Source organism: Podarcis filfolensis, assembly GCF_964270895.1.
Source record: "Podarcis filfolensis genome assembly, chromosome: 3".
Taxonomy (NCBI): Eukaryota; Metazoa; Chordata; class Lepidosauria; order Squamata; family Lacertidae; genus Podarcis; species Podarcis filfolensis.
In genome coordinates this window covers 51,689,391-51,714,397 of record NC_139606.1, presented here as the reverse complement: position 1 = coordinate 51,714,397, position 25,007 = coordinate 51,689,391, and the positions used below count along the sequence as shown (strand labels likewise).

The 25,007-nt window shown below is 40.4% G+C and overlaps 2 protein-coding genes across 3 annotated transcripts in view; both read left to right on the top strand.

Moving 5' to 3' along the window:
* AK9 (adenylate kinase 9) overlaps positions 1–15,498 on the top strand; it is a 74,598-nt gene extending 59,100 nt beyond the window's left edge. The window contains exon 38 of the mRNA XM_083608490.1: positions 15,423–15,498. Coding sequence (XP_083464616.1) covers positions 15,423–15,483 — 61 coding nt within the window. The 3' untranslated portion in view covers positions 15,484–15,498. The remainder of the gene's footprint in view (positions 1–15,422) is intronic.
* Positions 315–18,233, top strand: ZBTB24 (zinc finger and BTB domain containing 24). Of its 2 annotated transcripts, none has more exons than XM_083608553.1 (8): positions 315–420; positions 2,719–3,687; positions 5,487–5,654; positions 6,306–6,389; positions 7,247–7,330; positions 8,863–8,944; positions 17,142–17,237; positions 18,193–18,233. In XM_083608553.1, the coding sequence occupies exons 2-7, from the start codon at positions 2,724–2,726 to the stop codon at positions 17,146–17,148; spliced, it is 1,389 nt and encodes a 462-aa protein (XP_083464679.1). In that variant the 5' UTR covers positions 315–420; positions 2,719–2,723; the 3' UTR covers positions 17,149–17,237; positions 18,193–18,233. The 2 variants fall into 2 exon arrangements, with proteins under 2 accessions (XP_083464679.1, XP_083464678.1); XM_083608552.1 differs by lacking the exons at positions 17,142–17,237; positions 18,193–18,233 and adding exons at positions 9,949–12,970; positions 13,120–13,405.
* Positions 18,234–25,007: the final 6,774 nt, after the last annotated feature.

Here is a 25,007-nt window from a genome sequence, read left to right as displayed (position 1 = left end):
AAGGCTTGCTGCTCCTTGCCGCCTCCACGTCTGTTTTTGCAGGCGTGCAAGTGACAGTCAGCTGCCTTGTGCCGTCCAACTTCGGGGAAGGAAGCGGCAGAGGATGGGACGCCCGCCCTTGACTCATCCCTGCCGATGCAACAATACGCCAGACGTGCCTCCTTTCCGCGGCCAGCTCCCGCTTGACTGCCTGAGAGCAGCAAATGAACCACCTGAGCCGCCTGCGCCCTTCGGAGACTCCATCGCAGCGCACTTTCTATCTTGCTCCGCCCACTGCCGCGCGCTGGATTTCTGACCCACTTCCTGCTCCGCGCTAGCGTCACTTCCGGGGTGCGCGGCTGCCGCTTTTGGCCTGCGCGTTCGGCTTCTTGCTCAACTGCCTGTCAGGGGGCTCGGGGTCCGGAGCCGCCTTCGCGTGTGGTGAGTCTGCCTCCCCTTTGAAGCGCTGATAACGGTCTCCACCGAGGAGGGCTCCGCCTCCCCCCTCCCCTTTCCCTCCATGCTCCTGCGCCTGCCACTCTTTCCCAGTCAGGGTGGTCCCTTGTCCTGCTCCTAGTTGACAGCAGTTTCTGGTGTGGGGCTGGGCTGCCAGCGCTGTCTTTCCTGGCAAGGCTCTTGCGCCTTTTCAATTAATAATCGCCCAAGAAGCAGGAATTCGGCAGGTGGAGCCTTTCTGGTATTTGGCATCTCCACGCCGTGATGGAAGAAGCATCACCTGTTGAACTTATTGTCAAGAAAAGTAAAAAGGGACAGAGGATAGAATTTTGATTTCTTCCCACACAGACCCCTCCCCCTGGAGAGAGGAGAGAAGAGAATGGCCAGGTTTACTCCCTTTTCCGGTTCTTTATCTTTCTGCTATCATCATCATCATCATCATAACTCCCTTTTCTTCTGTTTTTGTTTTTCTCATTGGTTGTCAATGGGAGTCATTAGGTGGGAGGAGTTTAGAGAATAATAAGGGAGAAAATTAGTTTTGACTATTCTTTCATTAGTGAGATATTTCCCTCCTGGAACAAGTTCATTGGAAGGAACTTTAGCATACTCTTGTTGTCTTTATGGAACTGTGATATAAAAATGTTTTTTTGGAATGCGTACAACTTGATATCTTTGATGTTCTTAGTGATAGTATTGTGAGTAGATGGCACATGCAGATGACTGCAGATAAAGGCTACGTCGGAACAGGACATGAAACAGCCAGTGATTGTTTTCCTTTACTCTAAACTTGCAAAAGCATTGGAAAAGAAAACCAGATGATTTCTGCTGATATGATGAGCCCAATAGTGATCTAATAAAATACTTTCTTAAGGCTAATCTTACTGAGCAAAGGTGGTTACTACACAATTCCTTATTCCAGGGAAATAATACACACAAGTTTGAGGCTCAGTTGGGCTTTGCTATGCTATTTGGTTATATTGCAAGCTGCTCTGCATACTTTGAGTAGCAGAATGTTGTGCCCGGTAGATTCACAACCTCTGTGAAAAGGTCCTATAAATTTACAGTTACCGGTATTTCCTACCAGGCAGTGAAAACTTGTCTCTTTTACCCTCCCTCCTCAAAATGCAAATTATTTATCTGGCTGCAATCTAGACTGATTTATGCTTAGAATTTGGGGTATGTGGTATACTGAGAAAACAAGCTATCGGGAGGGGCCATGGCTCAGTGGCAGAGCACATGTTTTACATGAAGATCTTAGATTCCGTCCTTGGCATCTCTAGGTAGGTCTGGGAGAGAATCCTTACTGGAAATCCACTGCCAATCAGTATGGACAATATTGAGCTAGATAGACCAATGATCTGTCTTGGTATAAGGCAGCTTTTTATATTCCTAAGAGGTGCATTCTTGCTTTGGTCTCTTAAATCCATTTCTGGCATACAGTATTAATGCTACTATTTTCCTTACAACACTGTGTCTTCTAAGGTAAGCATTTCTTACCATGAATGCAAGAAATACTTTAGTGCATAGACAAATTCATAGAAGTTGAGTTGGCCGTTGGGTATTGGCCATAAAAGCCAAGTGTAGCCTCCATGTTCAAGTATAGATGCTGGGGCAACTAATTCTGTCACCATCAAGCTCTGTTTGAGAATTTCTGGCCTGCTGCTAATAGAAATAAAACATTGGACCAGATGAACCTTAGGCTGCTCTAGAGACATCATTTATAACAGAGTTACTTTGTCTCATGGTCCTTTATTGGGAACAGGAATAGAGAATTCTAAGCAGAAGAATGCTTGGTCAATATGAAGAGCTTCCTTAGTAAATTACTACATTTATTTTTAAAAGTATAGCTACCCAAGCAAAGTATCCTTTCTGAAGACTGGAACAAATGCTGCCAGTTGGTGTAGATAATACTGAACTAGATGATGATGATGATAATAATTATTTATACCCCACCCATCTGGCTGGGTTTTCCCAGCCACTCTGGGCGGCTCCCAACAGAATATTAAAAACACAATAAAACATCAGACATTAAAAACTTCCCTAAACAGATGGACTGATAGTCTATCTTCATGGAAGAATACTCCATGCATCCAAACCAACAGGGAGAGATAAAAAAAGCTAACTTCCAAGCCACTTTAGGAGATTGGGGAATCCTCCAGAACAGCAGTTAATGCTCTGTGTGGTGTTCTGTAATCGCCCCATGTGCACACAAAAGAACTTTTCCAATCATGAAGAAGCTCCTTGAATCACAGCAGTGTTTCTCAACCTTTCTTCTGTTTACAGCAACAATGGATGCAGCAGTTCCTGATGCTTCTGAGAAGCGTATAATCATCCACTCACAAGTTCACAGAGATACTATTCTGGCCAGTTTTGAAGAACAGAGGAGAAAAGATTTTTTGTGTGATATCACTTTAATTGTAGAAAATGTTCACTTTAGAGCACACAAAGCTTTACTTGCTGCCAGCAGTGAATATTTCTCCATGATGTTTGTTGATGAGGGAGAGATTGGCCAGTCGATCTATATGCTGGAAGGAATGGTGTCAGATGCTTTTGGTGCACTTTTGGAGTTTATCTACACTGGTTCTCTGCAAGCTAGTGAAAAAAGTACAGAGCAGATTTTAGCCACAGCTCATCTCCTCAAAGTGAACGATTTAGTAAGGGCTTACACAGAACAAGAGAAGAATTTTAGCAGCGCATTATCTGCCACGCCTACTAATGGGGGCACAGTTGCTGCCTTGACAAATGACAAGAAAAGTGAAGATCCACCAAAGCGAAAACGTGGAAGACCAAGAAAAGTGAAGAATATCCAAGAGGAAAAACTTGGGATATCTGCTGAAGATGCTCAGTTAAGAGAGAACAACTCTGTTCATAATAAGCAAAACTTTATGGATAAAGATGCTGTGGTGGAAGACAGAGATTCCAATGAGGAGGTTCCTGTAAGCAGAGAAGCAAGAGATACTGATCATGCTTGTAGTTCAGATGCTGCGGTGAGTGTCTCCACTGAAAAAGATGAGAACTATGATCCTAAATGCCAAAGTATACAGGCCAGTCAGAGTCGTTACAGCAAACGTAGGATACAGCGGTCTATCAAGCTAAGAGATTATAAACTTATTGGTGATGAAGAGGACAATGGGCTGAAAAAGAGACATGATAGGAGAAGAAAACGTACAGGTTCTGAAGTTGAGTGCAAAGACTGTGGGAAGGTATTTAAATATAACCATTTTTTAGCTATTCACCGAAGAAGTCATACGGGTAGGTACTAATGATCAGTTTATTTCATTCAGTAATATAATTGTTGCATACCATAGCCACAATGCTCCTTAAACTGTGTTTTTTATTGAAATGTTTTAGCTAGCTCATAAGGTGTAATGTAATTTTTATTGCATGACCATAGGCTAAGTATATAAAATTAATGAAATCAATCCAGTTACAAATTGGATGAAATCACACACTAAAAATCATTAGATAAATAGTTTAAACAAAAAGTCCATTTTAAATTTATAAACAATGTAGCAGAAAAAATGTTTTTGCACACTCCAAAAGTCGAGAAAACAAAACCCATATGCCAAATAACATCCTATTTATTATATGAAAAGCAGCTATTGACTCTATATAGACTACATTCAGATGTTCCTTTTTGTGTCTATATATTTTGTTGCGTGATACAGCGCAAAATATTTACATAGCATAGAATAGTAAAGGTAAAGGGACCCCTGACCATTAGGTCCAGTCGTGGCCGACTGTGGGGTTGTGGCACTCATCTTGCTTTATTGGCCGAGGGAGCCAGCGTACAGCTTCTGGGTCATGTGGCCAGCATGACTAAGCCGCTTCTGGCGAACCAGAGCACAGAAACACCATTTACCTTCCCGCCGGAGCGGTACCTATTTATCTACCTGCACTTTGACGTGCTTTCGAACTGCTAGGTTGGCAGGAGCAAAGACCGAGCAACGGGAGCTCACCCCGTCGTGACCTTCTGATTGGCAAGTCCTAGGCTCTGTGGTTTAACCCACAGCGCCACCCGCGTCCCTACACATAGCATAGAATACTGTTGTCTAAATACTGCTTGATTTTTCTAGAATATTCTTTTACTGAATCTATTCATCAAAACATTTCATTAAAACTTCAGCATAGAACTTTGTCAAGCTCTTAACTTTCAAAAGAGGAACTGATGAAGGTGGTTTCTCCATAATATTTTTCTGAATATTCCCCCCCTCCCCGCAACGTAATGCAATAATGGCCAGCTGCTATGGTTTATGGGGATGGCAGTGGACTCACATTGTCATGATCATTCATTGCCCCAATGCATCTTGACTGGGAAGGTCTGCTTTCTAAGCTGAAGAACCCAGCAGGCACTGTCCCAATGCAAAAAGAAAGTCTAATGTTTCCATCATCTGCTGTATAACTTATTGGTAAATTTTGCAAAGTCAAAACATATATGCTACTGCTGAATTTATAAGATAAGAATTGCATAATTGTTGTTGTTATTAATTAATAAATTTACACAGGTCCTTACAATAGTGTGTATAGCTGTGGTTTGCAAATCAGGAAGTCCATAGATTAAGTCAGTGGCCTTTGGCATGGCCCTGATTCTTTGCCGTTCCATTGGCAGTTTGATATTATTAATACTGAGCAACCTTGCAGGGCAGTTGTTAGGATTCCTGAGAACATACCATATTTACTCAAATGTAATGTACACCTTTTTTGAGCCAAATCATGTCGCGAAAATGTGGGTGCACATTAAATTTGATTTCAAGCTTGAAAAACAACGCTGACATAGCAAACACTTTTTTGGTTTAAAGGTTTTGAAAATTGAGGTGCACATTAGATTTGATGGTGCATTAGATTTGTGTAAATACAGTGTGTGAAGCACTTTGAATACCATCAAGTTATTAATAATGATTTCACGATAACCATTCAATTTATTTTTCTTAACCTACAGTTTTGAAAAAATGTTTGGGGTTTTCTTTTAAATAACGTGGTTTGAAGCATCTTTCTGTCAACTTGAATTGTCTAACTATTTGCCACTCACAAACCTGGTACCTTGTTTTTAGGGGAGCGCCCGTTTAAGTGCAGTGAATGTGGTAAAGGCTTTTCCCAGAAACACTCTCTCCAAGTTCATGAGCGAATGCATACTGGAGAACGGCCATACACTTGTACTGTTTGCAGTAAGGCTTTAACAACAAAACATTCACTCCTGGAGCACATGAGCCTTCATACAGGTAAAGTCAAGAGCATTTTAGCTGTGCTAAGAGTGTAAATTAATTAGCAAATAATTGTTTGGTTGGATCAGTTTCTAGATCCATTAAGCCCAACATGGTTTCCAACTGCAGAATGCCTGAGGCCTCTGGGCCCTTACAAAGTAGTACATGAAGAGTTTGGCTAATCCTGATATCCAACTTAAGTTGTACTCAGAATGGGCCCTCTGAAATCTGTTGAATTCAGTGGGTCTATTCCATGTATGACTAACATAATGGGTATCATTCCTAATGCTTTGTCCTCAGCATCTGGTATACTGCCTCTGCACACAGAAGTTCAATTTAGCTGGTAAGGCTAATAACCTTTCATAGACTTTATCCTCCATGAACTCGTTGAATCCTTTTAAAAAGCTTTCTAGGCTGTTCTCTATCACCACATGTTGTGGAGTAACATTCCTGATAATTACACATATAAGGCTCTCTGAATTCCCCCAGGAATAAGCCCCATTGAAGACAGGGGGACCTGCCTCTGAATAAACATGCACAGGATTGTTTTTGCTTGGTGTTTAGTTGTATGTTTGAGTAAGACCCAGACTAAACATAATATAAGCTATGCAGTGATATCTGATGTGATTTCTTTGAAATATCTTCTAAACTCCTCTGTTTTTCTTTCAGGTCAGAAAGCTTTTACTTGTGATCAGTGTGGAAAATACTTCAGCCAAAAGAGACAACTTAAGAGTCATTACAGAGTTCACACAGGTATAACAAATTTAAGAGGCGTGGTGGATTTTGTTGGAATTTTTTTAGCACATTGTCTTTCTTACGTTTTTCAAATGAGTCTCTTTTTAATAACGGTATCAAGCTATCAGAGGGTATTTATATATTAGTTCCATGCTAAGAAGGAATGTGAGTCTTTTGAATGCTTAGCTTGAATATTCCCATCTTTGAGGCTATTCCAGAGTTGAGGATACCACCTAAGGTGACTTTGTGTACAAGCATGGACAGGAGTGTGAGCCACACTTCTAGGACAACATAACTTTTCTTGTGAAGAGTACAACTACTGCTCCCAAGCATTTTCCAGTGGGGTAGATGTATGATTATAACTTTGCACATCCCCTCTCTATCCCAAAGCACAGTAAAAGTAGCATGAATTTCCTTGTGCTTTATGCTTCTACATTCTTCATGATGTTCTAACTATACACATTGGGTTACAGTGCCTATATGTGTGTAGCACCTCTGGTCTTGGGCTCCAGAGGGAAGCTAGGAATGGCAAACATGATCCTTTTGGTCCACAGAAGCCTATGTGAACTTTAATGTTCTGCTGTCTCTCTAATACTCTGCTGTCAGTAGTATTTAAAACAACTAATGTTGTGATGGAAACAATATTTAACCAACTCAAATCTCTCTGAATACCAGAAAATAATGTTCTTTCTATAACTGCCTTGTGTTGCTTCTCTTAACTGTGGCATTGGTTTGATTCGGGATATGTCAGATTTGTATGTTTGTGTGCTACCTTGACAGTGCTGTTGGACCAAAAGGCAGGACAGACATTTTAATAAATAATAGTAATAGACTCAGAAAAGATAACGGATACCTATTTTTCTTTTTGTAATAAGGCCATTCTTTGCCAGAATGTAACCTGTGTCATCGCAAATTCATGGATGCAGCTCAGTTAAAGAAACATTTAAGAACACATACAGGTAATGCCCCTCCATATTTCTTTCAGAGAAGAGACAGCTGTCCTTTGGGTTTGGCCTCTGGGCATAGCAGTGTGCTGGAACACACAAGCCTATAGTTAGTGTCAGGTCAAATAAGAGATTTGCCCTCCTACTGGGAGAGTTTAGCACCAGCTAGGCGCAAATTGATATTCACATTGGGAATGTTGATGCACAGCTGAATTGGAAGAGACAGCAATATGCTCCAGAGAATAAATGTGGTAGAAATGGATTTTAATCTGGATTGGTGAATCCTAAACAGCGCCGAATCCGTAATGTGCAGGACTCTACTGATACAAAGCAGGTTCCTTGAGTTTCTTTTAGAGAACAGAGGGATGTGGAGGCTATGTGATTGAAAACCATGAGCAGAATGACAAAAAAGAAATATGGATAAGCGCTTGTAGGATTTATTAGTCACTTGTTTGTAAGAAAGTCTCCAAGCTACTTACATTTAAAAACATAAATATATTGTGCCATTTAAAAAAGAAGAAAGGCTATATAAAACATTAACAGTTTTCAATCATTCAAACAACGCCCCCCACCAAAACCAAATAAAGCATTGTTTTTCAACAAAATGAAGTGTTATGCTGTGAAACGTTTCTGTAAGCTTCCTTCTCATGTTACCTCAGTGGTATGGGACCTTCCAACAACATTGAAGGACTTAAGCTGTGTGGAAGGAAGCCACAATGCTATATTCCTTCCCAGGCTAGCATAGGTTCAACTTCCAGGGGAAGCAATGCTTGCAGGAAAAGGAGCTGCATGCACTGTGAATTCCTTCCATATTGTCTAGCAACATTTTAGGAACAGTACAGAAGGAATACTTGATGCAGCTGCTGACATCCAAAGTGACTTTGATGAGGAAGTTACAGAAAGGTAGCCGTGTTGGTCTGCCATAGTCAAAACAAAAAAAAATTTTTTCTTTCCAGTAGCACCTTAAAGACCAACTAAGTTAGTTCTTGGTATGAGCTTTCGTGTGCATGCACACTTCGTCAGATATCTGACGAAGTGTGCATGCACACGAAAGCTCATACCAAGAACTAACTTAGTTGGTCTTTAAGGTGCTACTGGAAAGAAAAAAATTTTTTTTGTTTTGATGAGGAAGAAGAGCATGATGGATTCTATCTCTCTCCTTTTTTGTGTGTTGATTAGCCATGAGATTTGTTGAATATTACTTAGATGAAAGAGAGTCCCTTCTTTTCCAGTGCTCTTTAAATTCTGACAGGCTTTCCAGTTAATCCCAAATTTATTGCCACAATTATCTCCTACAGCCAGAATACTCCCTATAAGTGGTAGCTGCTATTATATTTGATGCTCTGCAGTCATAGCTCTTGGTATGTTCCATCACAAACAGTGTGCTGGTAGAATTATATTTAGAGGGGTGCTGTTGTTTGGTTAGTAAGATATTGCTCAGATGTCAAAGTCCCACACACTGTAATTGAGTGTATTTTTAAAAATCATGCTAGCCTTTAATTAAACAGTGGTATCTTGCTGTTACACTAACCAACATGTTTTTGTAGGTGAAAAGCCATTTACATGTGAAATTTGTGGCAAGTCCTTCACAGCGAAAAGCTCTCTCCAGACTCACATAAGAATCCACAGGTATGCTATTCCTCCTTTTGTTTTGTGTGGTTGCATGTCAGGAACTAGTTTTTTTTATGGGAAATGCTTTGAGTCTAAATTGTTGCAGACTGGGTGTCCACTGTAACTACAGAAGTTGAATATTTAGCTGAAAATACAAAATGGGATTTTTTTGAACAGTTTAAAAGCTGACCTTGTACCCCAAAGGTATACTAAAATTTGTGTTCTGTAGGCCAGCTACAAATCATAGTATATAAAAACAGGAGTCTTTAGCCTGCTCAGAGTAGATCTACTGAAATTAATTGACATGACCAACTTAATTTTATTTGGCTTACTCTGAGTAGAACTTAGTTGGATAATGATTTGGTCACTCACGAAGGGATTTTGAAGGCTACCGTTAAAAGGTTGGGAAGATGGGGATGCAGAAAATGTGATGGGAACATGGAGGGAGTGCAATGTATTTTCAGTTCAGCTTCCCATCTGATCTCAAATTGCAGGAAAGGCAACTGTTTGCTGCAAGGCAGTGTGGAAGACGATGATGGTGTCATGCCACCCTTAGTGGCAGCCTGGAGTAGAAGGGAAAAGAAAACGAAAGCCAGTCTGGCCTTGCCTACTTAGCATTCTGCAAGCTCTTCCCAACTCCTATCAGTGTGCTCATCACAATGATGGGGACTTTGCTGATGTAATACAGCTTTATCAGCACTCTCAAAATACTCCCTGTTCCCAAGACATTTCTAGCCACATGCTGGCAGTCTTCTAAATAACAGCAGCTTAAATGTGTATATGGAAGCAAGGGGGCCCTGTATGCCTGGCTGTGGCCTGTGCTGTAGCCTGCCCACCTCGTTACTAGGCTGCTGACTACATGCCAACTTGGTAAACTAGAGATAAAACCATACCAAGGCAATGCGGGCAGCATAAGTACACTGGGGTGATCCTGTCTCGCACTGCATCATGAAATTTTGTGAAATGTCTGTATCCTCCAAGCTTTCACGTACTTGATGAAGCTAACCTGTCTTCCCTTGCAGAGGAGAAAAACCTTACACATGCAGCATTTGTGGGAAATCCTTTTCTGATTCCAGTGCCAAGAGGAGACACTGTATCTTACACACTGGCAAAAAGCCCTTTTCTTGCTCGGAGTGCAGCGTGCAGTTTGCGCGCCTAGACAATTTGAAGTCACATTTAAAGATCCACATCAAAGAAAAGCAGCTACAGGAAGCAAGCAGTGCTCCCAGCAGCAACAGCAGCAGCACAGACGAAGTCAGGAACATTCTTCAGTTGCAGCAGTATCAACTCTCCACTTCTGGAGCGCAGGAGATCCAGCTGCTGGTCACAGATTCTGTGCACAATATCAATTTTGTGCCCAGCCATAGCGAAGGTATTAGTGTTGTCACTGCAGATGGCACCCAAAATGTGATGACGGACCATGCAGGCAGTCTTACCCTTCTCACTCAGCCACCCCAGCAGCTACAGAACTTGCTCCTTTCCACCCAGCCAGAGCCAGCAGACCAGATTCAGAATATTAACATTGTGAGCAGCCAGATGGAACCTCCACAGGCTGAGCAAGTGCACGTCATCACGCTCTCTAAAGAAGCCCTGGAGCATCTACATGCCAATCAGAATCCAGCAGAAGTGCTCCAGATCACCACAGGAACATCGCATCCAAGCCAGCACCTGCAGGTGGCTCAGGAACCTAGCCAGGAGTTTCGCATCAGCCAAACTACAGTCCTACCTCCTCAAATGAGCAAGGGACAGACTCAAACTGTACATGTCTCTGAATCACCTCAGCAGTCTCTGACTGTAGGCCAGTCATCTGATGATCATCATATTGAGAGACAGACTTTTTAAAATAAGGGCTGTTTTGCTTCTTTATTTATTTATCAAAAGTGAAATGACGTCAAACCAAGTCATATTTCATCTATCTATTTAAATTTGCATTTTGGTAATACTGATGGTTCACTTTATTGTAAAGCTGAGTATTTTTTATTTTTATGTTTTCTTAACTTAAATATATATTGATAGGGTGATTTCATAGTCAAGACCCATGCGTATTTTGCAATAGTTATTGAGATACTGTTGGTGGGATCCAACCATTTTAGCTGTTTTAGTGGAAAAGAGCTTTTCACTTGCTCCCATTTAAGCTGATGGGATGTAAAAATTAACTTCACCTGGATCATGCACTGTATAATTATGTGCTTGTTTTCAGAGTTCTACTTTGCTCTTGGATATCTACAGAGGAATTATTTTCTTTTTCCTTCCTTCCTTCCTTCCTTCCTTCCTTCCTTCCTTCCTTCCTTCCTTTCCCATGGAAAAGCAGTTGTGCTTATTTATGTGCATTACAATGGCAAGCTGGAAAATACATATTGCCATTTTATATGTGCGAATACATGTGCAATATTGCCAGTTAAACCACAATTTCCAATCCAGTTTTAAGATTTGTCTTGATGTATAAGCATATGCGTGTAATTTCAAAAGGATGGAAGAGTAAAGTTGGACTTCTGACCACGTGTGGACAGGCCATCCTGAAAAGTGCCACCTACAGGCTTAAAGAAAATTGTTTTTCTTGTTTGGGTTTTACATTAGGCTTTGCCGATTCAATTCATGATTCACCTCTAGTTGTATATAGGCCTAATTTAAATTCAACAGTAAGCCATGGTTTATTAGACCAACAAGTGTTATGACTGTGTACCCCGCTCTTCCATCCTATTTTCTCTCTTGCATCTTAATGCAATGCTTCTGGGATTTCTTAAATGCCAGTTTCTGATTATGAACTTGGACACAGTTGTTTAAGCAGCGGGGAGGGAACGTGAAGACATAACATTCATTCTCAGTCTGCTAAACCACTGTTTTACTGGACCTGAAATAGACCATAGTCTAGTTCTGCTTGTTGTGGAGAGGAATTCATGTTCTACTTCAATAATGCACAGTTAGCAGATAGCTACCCTCTGATAAACATTTTGATGTGCATTTGGCCTCTGCTTTTTCATTTCTTGGTCCAGCTTGCACAACAGTTTGCACATCCAACCACCATTCTTCTGGGAGGTTGGAAGTAGATCTGATACAATTGACCATAAGGAAGCTTCAACAGCATTGTCTACACCAGTGGAATAATACTATCAATGTTGGAAGTAGAACCTTCCAGGTTATCTTGGCACCCTTGTGTTATCCATGCTTAACAGTTGGATGTGGTGCTAAGCTGTGTTGAGGGGAGGTGCTCTTGACACAGCCAAAGTTAAGGACAAATATTATGTCATATCATGTCTGCAATCACCCATGTACCTATTCTCTGCAATACGGTGGGCATCAAAAATGTGTCACTTGCAATCTTTTGCATCTTTTGACTGTTTTTGTCACGTTACTCACTTTTACCCAGAGACCATGCGGTGATGTATATGTGGAGCGACACAATCAAATGCTCCTCTTCAATACCATGAAGGAATGTGTCCAGAACGCCTCTCTGTGAAACACACACACACACACACACGCACGAGAGAGAGCGCACGAGAGAGAGAGAGCTGTCCTGTCTAGTGAAGTAAATACAAAAGCCTTGGGGAGTGTAGTAAGGACCTTACCACAGATTGCTGGTATTACATAAGAATGTTCCTTATGTAAACATTCAAACATTCTCTTCTTACAAAGGTGATATAATGTGATGATTAGAATAAGCTATTAATAATCTTTGATTCAGTTAGTCACTCTGCCGATAGTATAGTTATAGCCAAATCGTAAACTTTCTGTGCCTTAGCTTTTACAACAGAAAAGCTTTTACAGCAAAAAAAGAGATGAGAATGAACATTCATCATCTCTGCAAAACAACATAATTACTTTCAAATGCTAGAGATAAGTGCAGGATACCTTAATCACATATTTAAATTTTAAACACAGCTTCATATTTTGCCTTGAGAACACAATACTGTTTTTATTCTAGGTTAAAAATGGTTTCATAATTAAAGATTTATGATGGCACAAATCTCAAATTGTTTCTTAAAAACTATAACTCTATAATTGGTAACAGTAAAAATACAACATAAATCATAGAATCATAGCACTGTAGAGTTGGAAGGGACCCTGAGGGTCATCTAGTCCAACCCCCTGCAATGCAGGAATACGCAGCTGGTCCATACAGGGATCGAACCTGCAACCTTGGTGTTATCAGCACCATGGTCTAACCAACTGAGCTATCTAGGCTCACATCAAAGTTTAAATGGACTTTTTAAAAAGATTGTTATTTAAAAAAATTCAAAGGGGGAGAGTTAGAAAAGAAAGACATAATTTCTGGGGGATAAATTTCCAAATTGTAACAGTTCTTTCTCTGACTTTATAATTCTGTTGTGACTGATGCAGTTGCAAAAATAAATCACTAGGTGAATGGGAAATAATGCTGTTTCCTCAGTTAAGGGTTAAATTTTCATGCTTCTACATATTTACTCTTGTATGTGAAATGGAACTGTTTCTCCTTTAAAATAAAAACAATGCATAAATTCATCCTTCTAGCATTTTTCTCTGTGTAGTTTATCTGCATGCTGCTAACACTTCTTCCTAGCCAGGAGCTCATTTGCATCCTGTTTGTGTCAACCTTTTCCCCCCAGTCAGATTTTCTGATTATGCTCCTGCAATATGAATGAAAAGCACATAAATCATTTGTTCTAGAAATCGTATTTACATTAAAATTAAAGGTAAAGCAATGTTGTTATTTTATAAAATCATCCAATTACAAAAGTAACATTCATTTGACTTGCTTCTGCATATGTCCAATAATGGAAAATAATGTTACACATCTACAACCTAGATAGTTGCTACAAGAATAAATAAAGTTATGAGTTATCCAGAAAACTGGTTCTAATAACTGTAAAAGCGTTAAAATGATTTATTATTATTATTTTTGTTTTACCCTGGAATACTTTCATGTGCTTAATGTGTCACATTGTTCCCTGGGAACAGGGATTGATTGCTAAACCACTCTGAGAATTGTAGCTCTGGGAGTGGAACAGGAGTCTCCTAACAACTCTTAGGACCCTTAACTAACTGCAGTTGCCAGGATTTTTAGGAATCATTACTGATTAAAGTGGTATACTATAAATGTATAAATGATGACTGCATGGCAAAAATGTACAAGAAGAATGCAACTATCAAAATAAATTGTACATAAATATTTTACTTACTTAAAATGTACTCTCTGTCAATTTTATATTCTTCCAAGCTGCCTACATAGAATAAATGTGCCATTTATATATCTAAGCGTTTAAGTAGGGCTGTGATTTGAAGTACAGCAGGGCCAAAAAAAATTAATCGGAGTAGCTCTTATCTGCTATTCTAAAATCACTGGCGTCTGCAATAGGTTTTTTTAAAGGGTTTATAAATTAATAGAAAATATTGCCATAAACAGTTACCCAATAAAAACAAGGGGGATATCTGCAATATTTGTATGACACTTTAGACCATTTTTATAGACCTCACTTTGCTAGGCATAGCTTAATCAATATGTCATGGCACTGTCACCTGTACAACATGAGAATTATTTAATTGAAATGTTTGGATTCTGCAATCTTACCTCAATCAGCATCACAACTAAAAAAATAATAAAGTTACAACCTCTCACTAACTGCAGTAAAAAAAGAGAGAAGGTGGGAAATCTGAACACTGTATAAACATTCCCCAACATCGGACTTACGATCACTCACAAGCTGCAAGGTGATTGGTTCTGTCATCTTGTGCTGTAGAAATACTAAAGAAACCAAGGACCAATCACAGGCTAGCAGAACTCAGAGTGGCACAGAATGCTTGCATCTGATTGGAGTCGCTATAGGGACCAGGATTGTTTTTATTCCTTCTCCCGGATGTTTGAGGGGAAGGAGGCAACTGAGGCAGCAAGGAGAAGAGGGGAAAAGACAGAAAACTTTGTGAAGGATGTGGAGAAAGGGTGCTGTGCAGCCTGTGAGGCTGCAAGAGGTGGAGGTTGTAGGGCTTCTCACAGAACCCTCCTTTCACATGGCAAAATGTGCAGCAGAGGTACGTAAGTTGCAGACCTTTTTTCTTCCTACTGGAGCCACTTGCTAACATCATTCTTCCTCTCTTTTTTTCTTGTGTGGTCTTTATGTAGACTGTATTCCTCAGCTGTTGTATTACGTATAGTTGCAGTTGCTGAATAGAAAGCACATCCTTCCAAAGCACAATTGTGGAATGGGCTCTCCTCACCAAAATAAAATAAAATAAAATAAAGCTTGATTAAGAAACTTGCCACTTCCATTTGGCTTATCTGAGTACCCTCTTGTAATATTATATGATGATACAAGTTTTCCGGGAAATTTTGAATTCGAAATTATACATGAATTAGGGTAATTTGCATCGGAAAATTATCAGTTTGAATGGGAATATATTTATTTTCATTGTATTCAGCAACCAAAGTAAACATTTTGAAACTGCCAAACTTGCCTAATACTGCAGTTGGCATCCATTCACTGTTACTAATGAACACATGAAATGGATTTTTTTTTCTGCAGAGAAATGAAGCACTGGAATATTTTCTGTGCCACATCGTTGATATTTTATCAACCTTTGCTTGATAAAAATTATCCTTTAACATTTAACATTTAATCCATAGAACTGAAACTGCAGTCTGTGGTAGCCCACAAGACTTTAAAGCAGAGCTTTTCATGCTGGTGACACACTTTTTAGAAATGCATCATTTTGCAACACAGTAATTCAATTTTACTAGCAAAGCAGAGGTTAAACTAACCCCTTTCCAGCCCCAGGAGGAGTGCGGGGAGCATTTTTGTGACACACCTACACACTGCAGCCGACACACTAATGTGTTGCGACACACAGTTTGGAAAGCTCTGCTTTCAAGGAGCCAAAATGTCCAACTCCCTGATTCAAAAAAAGATGGTCATTTAACTAATATAGTATGGTAGCAAAAATCTTTTGTGCCCACCTTCCAGGTGTTTGCCTTGAATTTCTAAACCACTTTAGATGTTTGTGTAACTCTCTCTGAGTGTGGCCACATGGAAGAAGGAACATTCCAATCTGCACCTCTTTGAATTCAGTCAGCGGCAGTGCTTCCTAGCTGTGCTTCATTTGAAAATGACACATTCATGTTCATGTATATCACTACTGAGAAGTGGCAGGCAGCTCTTCTGTGTCAATGACAGGCTGTTTCTTCAATATGTCTGCATCTCGAAGGCACATCAGGACCCTCTCTTGTCTTATGTGGCCTTTGACACTTCAATAAACAAATTTGGCTGTCTAAACACACGAGAGTTTTATTACACAGAGAATGAAGGGTAAGATTGGAAACAATGGAGGAGCTCACTGAGGGGAATGAAAAAGGAAGGATTAAGAATGGACATCTGTTTATAAATATCCATCTTTATACACCTGGCTGAGACATCTGAGAGTGCTCAAATTTGCTAGGAGTATGATGGTTGTATCCAACACTGTTGTTCTATTTGTTCAGTCGATTTCCCCCTGCTCTCCTCCTCCCTGCAGCCTGCCCCCCCCCAGCCTATTCCAAGGGGTCTGGGGACCCTCCAGAGCATATTATGAAGGCATACAGGGAGACGAGACAAAGGAAAAGCCTTCTCAGGCAAGTGGAACTCTGCATGTGCAGCACTGGCTACAACCCTATGTCCCTGCAGGATCAGTTTGGGACCTTAGGAGTAGTCCAGTGGGAAGGCAGAGATGTGATGCAGGGAAACAAGGAGGAAAATCAAGGCCTAAAACTAGTCACTGCCCAGGCAAAGACACAGAGCAAGCTCTGCTGCATTAAGGCCAATGGACTTCAGGGTGTGTAGTTACACTGGTTCATAGGGAGAAAATTGGGACTGTAAGTCTCACATCGATCCTGTAAAGCAAATGACTGTTATGTTCTCCATATTGCAGGATGTGTGACTATGAAGAGTGCAATGAACACTCAGTAAGTTCATGACGGAAGAAAGATGTGAACTTAGGACATCCTAAATTTTAGCTCGTTGTCTTTGCCACTACCATTCCTAGTGTTCAAACTGCTTTCAGGAGTAAACAGAGAAGGAATTGACCTTATTATATTTTGCCATGGTTTTTACTGATCACAAGTACAACTCATCCATCCCCATGGAAATAGAGTAGTGTGAATGAGATAAACAAGGCAAAAGTACAGTTATGATTGGATTGATTCCATCACCAGCAATTATAAAGAGGTCTGTACTGTCCTTTTTAATATTGTCATTTTCTCTTGAATAACCAGGGCCTGAGGAAAAATTTTCCAAACAAGATAGCAGAGCCAAAAGTGCTTCCTTTGCTGCAGTTTGCATGGGATGAATATTTACAGGAGAAGAAAAAGGTATTTCTTCTTCTTCTTCCTCTTCTTCTTCTTCTTCTTCTTCTTCTTCTTCTTCTTCTTCTTCTTCTTCTTCCTCTCTTATTTCCAAAACAGAGTGGATTGGTTTGATTTTGGTATTACAGCAGACACACTCTCCTGAAACTTTCAGACTGAATGATTTATTTATTCTCCAGGTTCTGCTCATAACATCTTTTCAGGAAAAATGAGCCTTTAGTCTGCATTATACCAAGCACAGATAGGTGCTTGAGCACACAACAAGTAGGTTCCGTGTCTGGCACTCAGAAACTCATAACACAGGGGAATCTGAAATGCATAACACAGGGGAGTCTGGCACCCACAGACTAGTAGCAATATGATTGTAGCCTTTCCCACTGATGGACACTAGTCTAGCCCAATAATGGGGAACCTGTGGCCCTTCAGATGTCATTGTGCTACATCTCCCATTTTCTCTGACCATTGGCCATGCTGGCTGGGGCTAATGGGAGTCCAACAACATCTGGAGGGACACAAGCTCCCCATCCTTGCATAGCCTTATATTTGAAATGCCACATCCTTATTCCAAGGAGTTTTGCTGACAGGATTGATGCTCTGCCTTGCTGCTTCACAGGACAAAGTTGAAGTGGTCCAAATTCTGTCCAAATTGTCCAGGCATTGTGAGGAACATTGGAAGAGGTACTGAATAATATGGTACAGTACTTCCCTAGTATAAGAACTTAGAAGTTAAACACTAATCAAGGGCACCGCATTGAACCAGGTGCAGATTACACCATCTGTTCCAAGACATAGACCAGCACTCTGCTTCCTGGAAGTGATGACACCTGACTTCGGGAACTTAGGCATGGTACTTCCAATAGAACTGTTATTCTGTGGGTTTTCTCCCTGTTTGCAAAATCTTCATGTTTAATTTTTCTATTAAATGCCTGCTGATTCTGAAACACTGCCATTTTCATCACAGGAGTTAAAAGGGGAAACATGGGAATATCCTTCCAACGTGATGTGCTTTATTGATGGCCAGCTTGTTGGAGATGAAAAACAGCTATTACAGTGGGCCTATGATGTTTGGGATTATGAGGACTTCAAGCCTGTTGCACTTTATGAAGCAATTACACAGGATTTCCTCACTAAATACATGAGAAACAAGCAGGTAGGTTATTGGTTTTCCAAAGGAAATAGGTCTGTGAACAATAATGTACCTTCAAAATGTGTCTTCAGCTAGAGCGTTTCACTGCTGGTCACCATATTTTAGATTGGCTGTGATCCTGTGTGACTTCATTATTTATTTATTTTTGCATTATCGTCTCAGTTCGAACAATCCTTCGGAGGATTAGAAATGTTCTGTGGACTTCCACATGCATGCACCTTTTTAAATTTCTAAATTCACTAACCATAGTTGCTGTCATATCTAAATCAGGTGGACTTTGCTAAGCACTATTTTCCAAATCATAGTTTGCTAACTCACTTCAAGTCATGGTTTGGAGGTTAGTACTAACCATAATTTGCCTGATTCAGACATCACAGCAAACAGGTAAGAAGAAATCGGGAAATAGAAGGGGGAATTGGCATAGAAAACAGAGTGCCAGTCTGCTACACATTCCTCATCCTCCAAATCATGGTTTGCTGTGTTGTAATGTGATATCTGAACCAGGTCATATGGTATATGACTTTCCTTGCTTACAATACAGTCAACTCTCAACTTATGCAGGGGTTATGTTCCTGGGATAGTACATGAAGCCAAAACAGCATGTAGTCAAAACACACACTCCCTGCATCTCCAAACACTCTTTCCTGGGCACCCTATGTTACCACTTTGATGTCCCTGGAAGAAAGGTAGAGTATATAAAACGATTGCTTCGTGGGTCATAACTGGCTATGGCAAGAAAATGCTGTGTCCTTCAACATGAGGGCTCTTTGCTAACAAAATTCTCATTTCAATTTTTGGAAGAAAACAACATGGTGTTGGAGCTTGTGGAGAAGGCCCACAAGGGCCCATCCTATGGATGGCAGACTAGTTCCTTGAAAGCCAGTTGGCTCATGGATGAAACTTCTCCCCTCCTCCTCACACAAGTTGCACAACCACAGGGGAGTTTTGGGTATGTTCTGTGTATTGGAGCTGTATCTTCCGGTCAGCAGGTGGCATAACCATGAGACAGGTGTAAAATACTCAAGCAAGAGTTTTATTTACAACCTTACAAACACAAAGCATGTGGGTATTCTCTTTTACAGGCAAATTCAAACTGCAACTTCTCCTCCTTTTGTACTCATCACCAGCTGTACCTAATCAGCATAGAAAACCACACCCAGAGCACACAGAAATAGTTCTTAAAGTTACAGTCATCTTTTTCTGTTTCTTTGCAGAATGACTCCTAACACTATGCTTCCTTAGTTTAAGCCCAAAAGGACTTGCCACTGGCCTAAGAAAAGAATGTGCACCCTAAAACACATAGAAACTTCTGCATTGACCCGGAGTTCTTTGGCAGCTTAGCTGATGACAGGATTTCTCACAAGTAGGAAATTGGAAAGTGGCAGCTTGAGAGATGCAGAACACATTGGGAGGCTTCTTGCTTATGGGATTCAACCTTTTACTTTCTGAAGCATGACTAATGTTCAAAAGAGAATCTTTATCCAATTAGTCACTGTGTTCTATTTTGACAAGTGGTTTTGCCTTTTTTCTTTATCTTTTTTGGCAGCATGTGTTTGTGTACTTTGAAATATCTATTCAGGCAGAGCCTAAAGGAAAATTGCTATTTGAGGTAAGTGGCTGAAGAAAAATCAGACCTTGGCATTGGATCTAGTGCATAGTATTTTAAAAAGACTCAACATTCAACTCCAAGGAGCTGCAACTCATTCAAATGAAGCATATATGCATGTGTTAATGTAGTTAATGTAAAGTTAATGTAAAAAGTTAATGTAAAAATGTTACAGGCACAATTCTGTATTCTGGATCCAATGCCCAAGAGGCTGTAGGGTTCAATGGAAGCTCTGCTATACCAGCAGATTGTGGGATAAATGGCCACCATTGAAGTACACTGAGAGCTGGACCATAAAGAAGGCTGATAGCCAAAGAATTGATGCTTTTGGACAACAGAGGACGAGATGGTTGGACAGTGTTCTCGAAGCTACCAACATGAGTTTGACCAAACTGTGGGAGGCAGTGGAAGACAGGAGTGCCTGGCGTGCTCTGGTCCATGGGGTCACAAAGAGTCGGACACGACTAAACGACTAAACAACAACAATGAAGTAGAGCATTTGGCCACTGCAGCTCTGCTGCCAGAAAATATTGGTCACATCCGGGCAGAGTCATGGGTGCCTCAGTGGAGCACAGTTGTGCCATTTCCTGAATATTATTATACTCTACTGCTATCGTACAACATAGCGCCAGCCCAATACCTAGTGTAAGGAACTTCTCTCCCATTAGAGTTTAGGATTGCATCTCAAATGTATTAATTCTTTCTGAATGTCCAGTGTGTTTTTGTGGTATTCCAATCAATTGATTGCTAAAAGCTGAGTGAGTCAAGAAAATGTGGAGGTGTAATGCATAGCAGGGGCAGAGGCAAGTAGCATCCTAGCAGGCATTCATATTCCTATTGCAAACTATAGGTACAGATACAATTGAGGAGAAGGAGATGGCTGTACAGTTAATGCTTTCTGCTGCTGAGCATGAACCAAAATGAGCTGGATGGGTGGGATAGCTGCTCAAAATGGTTGCAATAGGCACAGCCTTATGATGCTGCACTGCTGAACGTTTGTATTCATTGAAGCCTGGAATGGTTAGTAGATAATCAACAGACTAATCAATTAAAAATATTTTGATATACTGAAAATATCCCCTCATTAGTTGAAAATATATTTTATCTTTCCTCCCCCCCTCCTTATTTTTATACATTAGCAACTTGACAAGTACCATCTTATAAGAGGCATTCCCTCTTTGGAAAATTGTCCAAAGTTGTGGGGGAGGTCTCTATTGACATGACAAAGGGCCTTCACTGGGACTGAGCTTGTAGAAACTTAACACATGCTTTCTATCTCCACTGTGCAGCTCTATTCTGATATCTGCCCTAGGACATGTAAAAACTTCCAGTATTTGTGTTCAGGGGAGAAAAAGAAGTCTATGTCTGGGCTTCCACTCACTTACCGTGATTCTATCTTTCACCGACTTGTAAAAAATGGATGGATACAAGGAGGAGGTGGGTATTGAAACCTGTTTATACAATAAAGACACAATGCAACTTTCCTGTCTTACTTGACATGTATAATTACATTTGCACTCATCAGAGTGCTTTGAGATGATACAAGTATTGATACCAATCTTCCCAATCCCGTGGCTCTCCCGGTGTCATTGGGATACATCCTCCTTCATCCTTAACTATTTGCCATGGGGACTGGGGTGATGTCACAACACCTGGAGGGTAACAAGTTGAGGAAGACTGATTTATGCATTCTCATTACAAGATAAAAAGCCTTTCTCTCCCCGCCCCCCCCTTAGCCCTCTCTCTCAAAGGCTTGCAAACAAATCACTCTGGCAATTTGTTGCAAGTATGAGCAGGGATCCATAAATGGAGGGCTCCTACCAGTGTGGGCTTCCCCATTCACTTGGACTGAGCCAGTTGCTTTGTAAACCCACTCCTTTGTATGCACAGTTTTGGTCCTTCCACTGAAGATAATGGAGCCAGTGTGCATGAGAGGATTTGGGTGTGAAAAACAACGGCCAGGCATTGATTACCTGTCATGCTGCTATTTCTCAGCCAAAAACCCAACTATTTGACAATATTTTAAGAGAATTAAGTGGGAAGAGAAGGTCATCATATTGAGGGTGTTGTGCAGATTTCATTGTATGGGAGCCTTTGGGGCAGATAGAACCAAACATAAAATAGTGTCAATTCAACACAAACTTGCATGAGTGTAGAGATCTCTGCTGAAAGCAGTCATTAATCATACTGTTTGCCACTCCTATCAGATGGTGTCATGAAATTATATTTAATAAGGTGACATTTGGAAGTTTCACGCTCTTTTTCTAATACAGAAAAGGTAATTTCATAACCTTAGTTTTTCTCAATTAATATACAGACATAAGGGGAGGAAGAGGGACTGGAGGCGAGTCAATTTATGGACCTTTTTTTGAAGGTAGGAGCATGTTCTTCAAATGTCCTGGTGACAACAACTAGGAGGCATAATCTATGCTGAATATATTGTCTGAATACAAAATGTACAAGCGTAATAGACAATGGGATTCAATTAAGCACAAAATGCATGTTTTTCAAATACCTGCTGGAAATTAGTTAAATTGACTGAGTGATTTTCTGCATGAGGTTTAAAGTGGCTTTTGCTTCCATCAGATGTGTAGTGCAGATGCAAAAACTACATTAACAAGAATGTCAGCTTGCATTACAAGTGCTCACTTTCTCTTCCTCACAATGATCAGATGTTTGTGTGCAGAAGATACTCAAAGGCAGCTTAAGGCTCATGTGTAAAAAGGCCTGTTGCATCTTGATTGCTGGCAATTTATCATTTTGGCAACTGTATGCCTGAAAAATCCAAACTAGAATGAGTGTGAGGAAATGAATAGCTGCAAATTTAAGTGAACTTGTAGATATGCTGCTGAACAGAGTGAAACTTAATCCTGGAGAAAGTGTTTAGCAAAAGACTGAATAATATTTTTTATGGTCAATGCAGAAATGCTGTTAAAAGTGGCACACTCATTCTCTGAGCGCATGTTGTGATTTGTCTTGCCCCACTCTACAACACTGGTTGCCACTGAGTGTGGAATCAGATAAACTTGCAACATAATAGAATAAGGCTTGGTACGTATTATGGGGATGCGGGAAGAAACCTAACATGGATATTGGTTGGGACAGGTTATGCACACTATGCAGCTCTAACTTTTACACCTAAAAAGTTCATAACTATTTCAGGTTGTTCAGCTGATAGCTTAGTGTGCACTGGGGCAAATGGGTGAGGAAGATGGAAGATGTGAATGAGTAGAAAGAACACTGCCACCATTTATAAACTGTTTCCTAGATGAAAGTTTTGCAGTTCTCCATGACAAGAGAGGTGTTCTGGGAATGGCCAACAAAGGACGCCACAGCAATGCATCTCAGTTCTACATCACACTACAGCCAGCACCCTACTTGAATGAGAAATATGTGGCTTTTGGGTATGTTTAAGAGCTCTGCAGTATATCTCAAGTGCAATGTTTGAGTTAAAATATGGAGGCAGTACTGCTTAATTGGCTGGATGCAATATCTATATTTGTACAGCATGACAGCAGTGACTAGACTTGAAAATAATTGGAATAGCTTCCTAGTACTTACCTAGCTTTCCCCCTCTACTTTAGACAGCTGATCGAGGGCTCAGAAGTTCTCCGGGAACTGGAAGCAGTGGAAACATTCAACGAGAGGCCAGTTGTAGAATGTAAAATTGTTAACTGTGGGGTATTTCAGCCATAGCCATGGATGTTAGATATATTTTGTTTTACTGTAATGCATGACAATGTTGTTTTCTGAACATAGGATTTACTTCTGTTAATTTTTTTGAGGGGGTTAAATATAAAAGCATTTTTTTCACTTTGAAAAAGAAAAGAAAAACACGTTGTGTCCTTTTCCATGCCAAATAGTTTCATTGCCAAAACAGCCTTATACTTGAGACTACAGGATCTTGGGAACCTAATGTAATGTATTAATGTGACCACTATGCAGGGAGCTCTCTTAAGTGCACCCAGGGAGCTGCATATGTGCATCAAGACTCCAGTCTTGTTTTCTTTAAGCAACAGCCTCCCAGTTCTGGACCATACACTGCTTGTGAAACTCTTCTCAAAAGCTAAGAGCTACGATTCCTAGTACCCTCAACAAACTACAGTTCCCAGGATTCACTGGGGTAAGCCATGCACTTTAAATGTATTTTTTTGGGGGGGAGTAACAATTTATTGGCCAATCAGAAGGTCAGCAAATTCTGTTTAGCTTTTCCACCTTAAATTTATAGGTTTCATTTCCCCTTACAATTCAGTGTTCTGGGCTGAACGTTTGACCACCCTTGTCAGAACAACTTAAAACAAAACAAAAAATACTTTTGTAACCAAAACCAACACAAAACTGGTGAAACAGTTCCATTCCGTTATAGGCTGCTTGCCTAGTGAGCAACATAATGCTGCAAATTTTGAATGCAACTCGGATCCTTCCAGAGTGTGATTGTAGCTCAGGCGGTCTGTTGCCATTCTTAATGTTTGTTTCTTATTCCCCACCCCACCCCCTTTTTTTGCCTTATTTAAATTAAGCCCTTCGGAAAAACACAGGACAATAGTAATTATTCAACTGAAATAGTAAAACTGGGTGAATTGTGACATCTGACCTGTGATATGGCTAATGAATGAGGGAGCCACTATGTATAAAGGTGAACATAGATTAAAGAAAGAATCTGCAGTGGTTAGTCCTATGATCTGTTATAGCTGACAAAAGAAACTGCTCGCCATATGTTTACTGAAGGCTAACTGCCTGATTTATAGCCCAGTTAAGAGTACGGGTTTTATGCATTCTGTGGCAAAACACTTGATCAGGTTGGTCTCGTGATATCATTTGATAAAACAGAAGTCAAGATAACAGAGAGACTGAGAAACCATACTAAATGAGTGAGATATAAGGGAGTGTAGAATACTGAAAGAATAAATTGAGATTCTGAAAACAGTGATTTCCACAGACTGCGCTGCCCAGAAAAATTATGCCAGCACACAGCAGCTTAGGCTCACCATATCTGAAGGGCACTTCATATCCAAGGGGGGGG

Excerpts from the sequence above, each read along its gene's own strand:
- ZBTB24 (XM_083608552.1), top strand. The coding sequence starts at position 2,724 with ATGGATGCAGCAGTTCCTGATGCTTCTGAGAAGCGTATAATCATCCAC. Across the intron at positions 3,688-5,486 it reads TCACCGAAGAAGTCATACGG|GGGAGCGCCCGTTTAAGTGC; the intron begins GTAGGTACTAAT and ends CCTTGTTTTTAG. Across the intron at positions 7,331-8,862 it reads ACATTTAAGAACACATACAG|GTGAAAAGCCATTTACATGT; the intron begins GTAATGCCCCTC and ends ATGTTTTTGTAG.